General features: G+C 39.0%; 3 protein-coding genes across 3 annotated transcripts in view; all 3 read left to right on the top strand.

Annotated features, from left to right (window-relative positions):
• Positions 1 to 464, top strand: part of sec63 (SEC63 homolog, protein translocation regulator) — a gene marked incomplete at its 3' end in the record, with an annotated part of 4,608 nt that extends 4,144 nt beyond the window's left edge. The window contains 1 exon segment of the mRNA XM_079645284.1: positions 459 to 464. Within this exon segment, the coding sequence (XP_079501410.1) occupies positions 459 to 464 (6 nt within the window).
• LOC307014645 (sex comb on midleg-like protein 4) lies at positions 378 to 6,267 on the top strand. The gene is made up of 5 exons (XM_079642700.1): positions 378 to 661; positions 1,713 to 1,842; positions 3,556 to 3,768; positions 4,498 to 4,637; positions 4,717 to 6,267. The coding sequence occupies exons 1-5, from the start codon at positions 464 to 466 to the stop codon at positions 4,840 to 4,842; spliced, it is 807 nt and encodes a 268-aa protein (XP_079498826.1). The 5' UTR covers positions 378 to 463; the 3' UTR covers positions 4,843 to 6,267.
• Positions 6,268 to 6,748: 481 nt separating this feature from the next.
• On the top strand, positions 6,749 to 7,921 carry lnc.lemp (lncRNA encoded micropeptide). Its single transcript, XM_079644842.1, has 2 exons — positions 6,749 to 7,009; positions 7,638 to 7,921. Exon 1 carries the CDS (start codon positions 6,836 to 6,838, stop codon positions 7,004 to 7,006), a length of 171 nt encoding a protein of 56 aa, XP_079500968.1. The 5' UTR covers positions 6,749 to 6,835; the 3' UTR covers positions 7,007 to 7,009; positions 7,638 to 7,921.
• The last annotated feature ends 409 nt before the right edge of the window (positions 7,922 to 8,330 follow it).

Genomic DNA, 8,330 nt, shown 5'->3' with positions numbered 1-8,330 from the left:
TGTGTGTGTGTGTGTGTGTGTGTGTGTGTGTGTGTGTGTGTGTGCGTGTGTGTGTGTGTGTGTGTGTGTGTGTGTGTGTGCGTGTGTGTGTGTGTGTGGCTTTGTCTCTGTGCAGCAATGATATTTATTGCAATCTTCAGTTAGAGCGGGGGAGGGGTGTGATGGAGTACAAAGCTTTTTGTGGCTTTGTTTCTACTATTTCTTTTAGTTTCTCTGCGTTTGTGTGTCTGTGTGTGTGTGTGTGTGTGTGTGTGTGTGTGTGTGTGTGTGTGTGTGTGTGTGTGTGTGTGTGTGTGTGTGTGTGTGTGTGTGTGTGTAAGCGTGCAGAGGGGGTTGTCTCACAGGTACATCAAAGTTTCCGGTTTGAAGCTGAAGCAGTGGTGCGTGCAGTTAAAAGCTGCCACTTCCTGTTGCCTCAAAATTGCATTTAACAATCTCTCTGTCTGTCTGTCCCTCAGGTCTGATGAGTACGTTGTCTGCCAGCTCAGAAATGCAGACCCCTTCGCTCGGCCCCCAGTTTTCAGCGGGGTCCCAGGGTAAGGTACCTGGCCGGAAGAGAGGACGGCCTCCGATCCGCAAACTGGAGTTCCAGAGTCACTACGTTGAAGATATGTCGCCTCTCAAAGTCCCGAAGAAGAGAGGCAGGAAACCGGGCTTCAAGGTCAGTAGATCGTCGTTTGATTCACACACAAACTGTAGGTTCACATTCAGATTTTTCTCATTTCCTGAATGTGTTAAGATCATTTCCTGGTTTGCAACTTTAAATATAACAAATCCTTTGCATTATTTACATCCACATTTACACAGCTAGTCTTCTCCCATGCCTTTAGCTGGTGCTTTGCCAGGTTCATTAGCACATAACTAATGCCATCTATGTGCAGAATAATGTAATAAAACCGTTGGTATACAGTAGTAGATCTGAAGAAATGATTGACCCACTCCATAATGCCACCAGTGGTCAAAAACTCAACTAGTATGTACCATTAATCAATGCTTTTACACAGCCACGGACAACCTGTATCGATGCAGTATTGCTTTTGTCTTTAGTGATGGTACTGTCATTGATATTATTTTGCCTTCCTTTTTTGCATTTAGTCTTTATTGAACATCCTCCTGGGTTCATAATGACAGGAAATATAGAGAGCGAGAGGGTATGACATGCAGAACTGATGCTAAGCCAGAATTGAACCAGGGGCATTGTGATATTGGTTCACTGTTAACTAATAGGCCATTGAACGTGTACAACAAATATTGATGTTGGAATTGGTAGTAGAAACATTATATCATGATAAAGTACAAAGTTGTTATTATTGTTGAGATTTGTTTAGTGGTGGCGCTGTAGGTAAACATATAGGTTTTATTGTTGCCTGTTCTCAGTGCCCTGTGTTTTTATCTAGTTCAATGCATGGGTCAAAACATTTCTAACACTTAAAGGATACTTTGACGATTTCCAACCGTCTTTGTCTTGTTAAAATGCGGGTGGTATGTGCAAATGATTCCTGTTAGCTGTGAAGGGAGCTGAATACTACAAGTCGATGAATATTTCTTAGTCTAATGACCACATCCTCATTAGCTTCAGCTACATTGGCTACCAAAGGGCACTGTTGTATGAGGAAGATTTTTGAAGAAGGAATCCAATATTCTATACTGTCGTGTAATGAAATAAAAGCAGAATCCTTGATCTGTGTGTATGTGTGTGTTCCTGTGTGTAGCTGAAGCCCAGGATGGTGATGTCCCCGCTCGCTAACTCCCCCCCCGGCAACACCCCAGAGCCTGAGATGGGCTCCCTCCCCCAGGACGCTGCCATCGTCCCCCACTCTGCCACCCCACAAGCTCTCACAGGTAATCTCATCCTTTATCAGCTTTTCTATCCCCGAACATGAATCAGTCTTTACCAAGTAACAATCCTAATCAGGAATTATAGGTCTGAAAAATAAGAGAAGCGAGGGGGGAGGGGTTCAGGTTACAAGGTCTAATGAATTTTATTAAGCCCTCAGACCTGGAGCCTTTCACTATGAGAAAGGGGCTCATAACGCTTTTTACACTTGGTGTGACTTTATGGTACAAATGCGCTCTCGCTTCCTCTCTTTTATGTTGAATCTTATCTTTCTCAGCTGTGTGCTTCCCTGAGACTTACATTGGGTGCTAAAACACAGGCTTATCTTTCTTCTTTGTGCTATAAAACAATCAGATGACTTGTTTTTCACTCCTGTGCATGTCTGCATGTTAAATCAAAAACAAAACAACTGTCTCTGGGTTTAGTATGTATGTTTCATTCTTTTTGATGTGAAATACACACCTTTTTTTGTTATTCCCTTTGAATTTTCTCTGAGCTTTCCTTTCCTGCTTAGGCTCTAGAGAAAAACAGACGTGTTTTTAATTCTTCTACAAGAGAAAAGACACATTCATTCATCCAGCCATCCTTTCTCTCTCGCTTTCATTTTTTTCTCTCTGCTTGTCTCCCTCTTGGTCTGCTCTGAATAAGCAAATATTTAAAGACCGCCTTTAGAGTATTTGAGGTGGGAATGGGAATCTCATGTGTCAAGGACCAGCGCTTTGCCCTTTGTTCTTACAAATCATGAAAAGCGTTTGATGTCAGACTGTAGACATACAGAAGAGAAGAACACACACACACACACACACACATACACACACACACTTATACACACTCACTACAAACCATTCACTCCCTGTGGTGCCTCACAAACAGATATGTAAATCATTTCTCTGGTGAAATGGAGAAGCAATTCCGAAATAGTCCCAGTATTTTTATGATATTTTTTTGGATACTCTCCAAGCAGTGTACATCCCTTTCAAACAATGATCCTCTATAACATAAACAAATATAATTTGGTTATCTATTTATAATATTCAGTAAACATTTATTATAAAATATAAGAAAACTGATACATAAGAATGGAGATAGTGTTAACAATGAAAAAAATCAAAAAAAAAATCAAAAGTGCGAAAATATTAAGATTGTACTGTAGGGTATGAGGGTTGTTTATCACTGTGTGTGTGTGTGTGTGTGTGTGTGTGTGTGTGTGTGTGTGTGTGTGTGTGTGTGTGTGTGTGTGTGTGTGTGTGTGTGTGTGTGTGTGTGTGTGTGTGTGTGAATGTATTACTCCCAATCCTCACATCCTCAGATCTAATCACATAGTAGATTTTTCCGAATACAAACAAATACATTTGACCTTTGCTTGAGCACAAACAACAGGCAATTCAAATCATCTCAATAGAGTATTTCTTATGTCTTATAAATCTGTCAGAGAGAGATAATCCATAACTGCCAAGCCCCGGCGTAACCAGCAGGCATCTACATTATTGACAATCTGCAAAATGCTTGGCTCAAAGGGGAGCACGTTGAGAAGAATTACTTTCAACCTTTAACCGTTTCACAGATGTATGGTTACAGCTGGAAGGGGCTTTAACACAGCATATATGTTGTTTTTGTTCCACGATTAATTTTATTCATTAGAAGTATATGATTGGGACACATCATACATTTCCAACATGTGTCTTTATTTATACTACTTCCTGTCGTTCCTCTTCCAGCGGAAACGTCCATGCCTGATGACTTCCTATGCGACCCACCAATGGACTCCAAGCGTTATGCTGTGGATCCCAGTGACTCTGCCTTCAATGTCATGACATCCCAGTACCCACCAAAGCGGTCCTATAGTTACCGTGGCAGCAGTTGCTCTACCCCGATGGGCCTGTGCAGACAAGCATCAAGCCCAGGAAGCTTCCAGGAAGTCAACAGGAATGGTGAGGCTGCGTTTTTTACTTTGCATTGCCAGTTCATTTTTCCTCTGATTAGATCTTTGATACAGATAAAAGTGCTCTGTACCAAAGCTTGTAAAGCTCCTGTACAGCCATGGTCCCCCTGCACAGGTGTGTGCACTGACCGCCTAAATAGACCGTATTGGTTCAGTGGAGGAGTGTGTGCATTTTTGTCACACTATACTATGACCTTTTTTTCCCGACATACTAAACTATGTCGTTTTTCTGATATGTTTTGACATACCAGTCTAATAATTCGTAATGACATAATATTCAATGTAACTTTTTTTTACTTTTTTTTACATATTATTGTATGACTTTTTTTCGACATGTGTCGGTTTCCTGATTTTTTCAACATACTATACTATTCTTTTTTATAACTTTTTTCTCATATATTTAGACATACTATACTTTTGTTCTGATATCTTTTTTTTTACATGTGTGACTATATTTTTACGACATAGTCTCCTAGGATTTATTTTGGTATACTTTAGTATAACATGTTTTGATTGATAAGAGTACCTTAACTACATTCACATACATATATTCTTAACATTCTCCTCTAGCTCCTGTTCTAAAATAAAACAGTTTCATTATGTACACACTAAGCTAATATCTTGTTGGTTATCATATAAGACTGTTTATTAGTTTGTTTTGTTTATTGGATCCCGATGTTGTTGGTAAATTAAGAGTCATTCCTCCACCTTTCCCCAGCTTACACTCCAGACTCCGCAGAGTCCAAGCGTCCTGCGGGTAAAGACCCCTCCAGGTGGGGGGTGGAGGAAGTCGTCTGGTTCATCAAAGATGCTGACCCCCAGGCCCTGGGCCCCCACGCTGAAGCCTTCCGGAAGCATGTGAGTCTGCGCTAAATGACCAAGAGCCTTCTCTTATCGAAGCTACAAGGCTCTGACACTGTTCTGCGATGTGTTTCAGGAGATAGACGGAGACGCTCTGCTCTTGCTGAAAAGTGAGATGATGATGAAGTATCTCGGACTGAAGCTGGGACCTGCGCTCAAACTCTGTTACCACATAGACCGGCTGAAACAGAATCGGTTGTGATTTGCTGCTGAGGAGCCAAACTCCTGGTCACATCACTCTGAACTGTATCTGACGATTCTCATAAACGTTCTCTACCTTCAGCAATACATCATGGACGCCTTTGGATCCTGGTTTTCTGTTGAAACATTTGACATGTTGACTGTACATTTAAGGACTATTTGAAAACATGATTTAATATCCACCATTGTTGATCAGGTTTCTAAACGTATTGTAAATATTTTGGCTCTACGAAGATTGGAAGCTACTGTATATAAAAACCCTTCCACATCTGACCGTCAACAGCATGAACACCTCTGAAAACCTTCTGAGACAGGCAGCTGTACATCCTGTTTGGTGCTTTACCTCCATATCGTTTTGAACTTGAAGAAGTCTTTGGGTTAAGGCACAATGCTGCTGCATTTTTTAAATAATTGTGGTCGTTTTGTTCTAAACTGTTGTAAATATTGACAAACGACACAAACTGTAATTTCTCAAACTCTTCAGCAAGCATTAATGTCCTTTGAACTTTTTATAAATACTAAAGAAGTGAGAAGGGAAACAAAGGGTAACGTGGAAAAGTTTACCACACACCACAGCGTAACTGTGAAGCGACAACTTCAAAAAGGTGCAGCGTTCATAGTGAGAGGAAGGAAAGCAGACACTTTATTCACGTTGTTCTCATCAATTGTACATCATGTTACTGTGGCAAAAACCTACTTGTAGCAAAAAACTCATAAAGTGCAACTTGTTGCTTCCCGAGATCTCACTTAACAATAACATTACTCTCTTCAGATAATGAAAACACAACCTCAATCCTTTTTTTCCGTTTGGTTCTTTAAAAACAAAACCAGGAGTATTCAGTCAGTATTCAAAGATTACAAACTGTTAAATTAACTATCTTGAGCATTATTATTTACATTTTTGCCGCCCCGATACAGCTTTGCTGTAATACATTGTATAGACATCAACCTGTATTCACACATGCAGTTTATGACACACTTTTACAACTCTTGAGGTTTAAACACAATGTTTTTTTTCTAACTGTACAGTACTTGTTAATATTTGCAATCTATGGTGTTTTATGTGTATTCCTTAAACAACATAACAAACAAATGTTACAGCCACATTTATTATGTCTATGTATGAGTTATGTATTGTAACGACTGAGGGAGCTAGGTGATGCATTCAACTTTCACATTCATTTTTCCAATTTACCTTTTAAAATCTGAAAACTTAATGTAATTGGATCCAAGGAAACAAGCCAATTTGGTTGTCTCAGGCTTATTTACCCACTTAAACCATTTGAAATGTACAACAAATATTTATTACACCACATCCTTGACCAATGTAAATGACTTTTTGACTCCCTAATAACCTTCCTTTTCTTTTTAATGTTTTTTTATTGAATACTTTTTCCAAAGAAAATAAAACTCCTTGTTCAATCAAGTTTGTTGCACTTTATATTGTTATTAGCAGTATTCAAAATTGTATTGACTTAATATACTTTATTTACTTGACTAATGTTTCAATATGTAAATCAATTTATTATGTTTATTTTAAAACTGGGTAAAAACATATACTGTATAAAGGATAAGAACCATTATCCCAAGAGGGTCAAGACATGTTTACATACTTCAAAGGTGATAGTATGGATGCATGTGTTTTTTTGGGGGGGCTTTTTTGGAAAAGGGCTGACTCCAAACCAAATTTAGATCATTTTATTATAGCAGCACCTTTAAAAACATTATGAATAAAAAGGCAAATATGAAACTGAATTATTTTATGCATTTTTTTATTATTACTTTATCATTCTACCCCTTATGTCAACTTGTTTGTATACAAAATACATGATGTTCTTATGAGCTCGAGAGGACTTCCGGACCTTTATTTTGAAGCGCACGAGATTACCGCCGCCCACTGTAGTATCGCGTGAGTTGGAGCGATTCACTTCCTGTACCAGTGAACCGCTGATTTTCATGCGGCTCTCGAATGTGAGCGGCTGTCAGAGGTGAACATGGCTGAGGTCTCGGAGAGGACTCTTCAGGTCGCCGTCGTGGTCTCCTTCGCGGCCGGCTTCGTCGCGGGCTGGCAGGCCAACAGGATGAGGAGGAAGTTCCTGGACTGGAAGAAGAAGCGGCTCCAAGACAAACTGTCAGAAACTCAGAAGAAGCTGGATTTGGCTTGAATGGTAAATATGTCATGCTACATTGGGCAAAATGTATGGAGTCAAACGAAGGCCTTTGACTAGCAGCTTTATTAGTCTTCTTTTAATTGACAGGCAAAGACATATTGTTCTTATAAACGTCACTCTCACGCGAAAGCCGACTCTAATCTGCACTGAGGAAATGTACAGTATAATTACTCAAGTAATGTATTTTATAACAATTTCAAGGGTATCTTGCATAAGTATTTTCATTTTATGCTTCTTTATACTTCTACTACACTTAAGTTCCGAGCTAGCCTTCTTTACATATTGAGATTATGGCATAATAACAATATAAATCAACTGATAATCATATTGAAATATAATGATAGGTTAAAATATCATTCGGTAGTATAGAAAGACATTCAAATGAGCTTCACCTTTTCCAGCTGTGTTGCAATTAAATGCATTAATGGTAACAATTACTCTTTACCATCAAGACATAATGTATTGAGTATATGTTGATACTGATACTTGCAGGACTTTTACTTGTAACGGTGACTTTAAAATGTAGTAATGTTACTTGTACTCCTTCCCCACTGCTAATCTCAATAAATGTCATCATTTCCATTGTTAACAATGCTTAATCATTTGATTCTTTTCTATTTTCAAGGTGTGGGCTGTCCTACATAATCACTGGTCTTCTCTTTGTAAATCTGTGGATCCTGGATGTGCTACATGTCTGTCTGAACCTCAAGATGACTTCCCTGTGTTCTGCACCACCCATATTTCCCTGCCACACCTGTTAATCCAGACAGGACTTGATGTTTACTAAAGTCTATGGCAATCAGACACTAACGTGGAAGCAGTTTGGCATCAGGCTTTAGAGGTTTTCTCTTCCAGCTTGTCTCAGTTTCTGTCTGTTTCATATCTGGTTAAATAAATTATCGTATTTTTCACGTTTCTCTATCTTTGCTGTTTCTGTTCAGTTTAGCTGATATGTACACCAAAGTTGCATACGAATTGTCACATACATTTTGTCACAAGGATACACTGTATAAAGTGTCAAATACACAAAAATAGGTTCCCAAATACACCAACTAAAGTGTCTACAGAGGTATTAAGTGTGAGAACAATGTTCTCTATTAGCTGTGATTTAATGCCTCCCAATAAAACACTGATTGTTTTGCAATTTCAATTCCGGTGCTAAAAATATTTGTTTCTCCTTTAACCTTAACAGACCAATTATGCAAATGTGTTTTTTTTATGCAGCGCAAGAGTTAACCTCTTTCAAGCCCTGACTCTACTGGTGCTTGCGTCTTGTAACAATTTAATTAAGCAGAGAAGAAGCATGACCATGCATTTG

The sequence above is a fragment of the Notothenia rossii genome, assembly GCF_949606895.1.
Source record: "Notothenia rossii genome assembly, chromosome: 8".
NCBI classification, from domain to species: Eukaryota; Metazoa; Chordata; class Actinopteri; order Perciformes; family Nototheniidae; genus Notothenia; species Notothenia rossii.
This window is presented reverse-complemented; position numbering and strand designations above follow the sequence as displayed.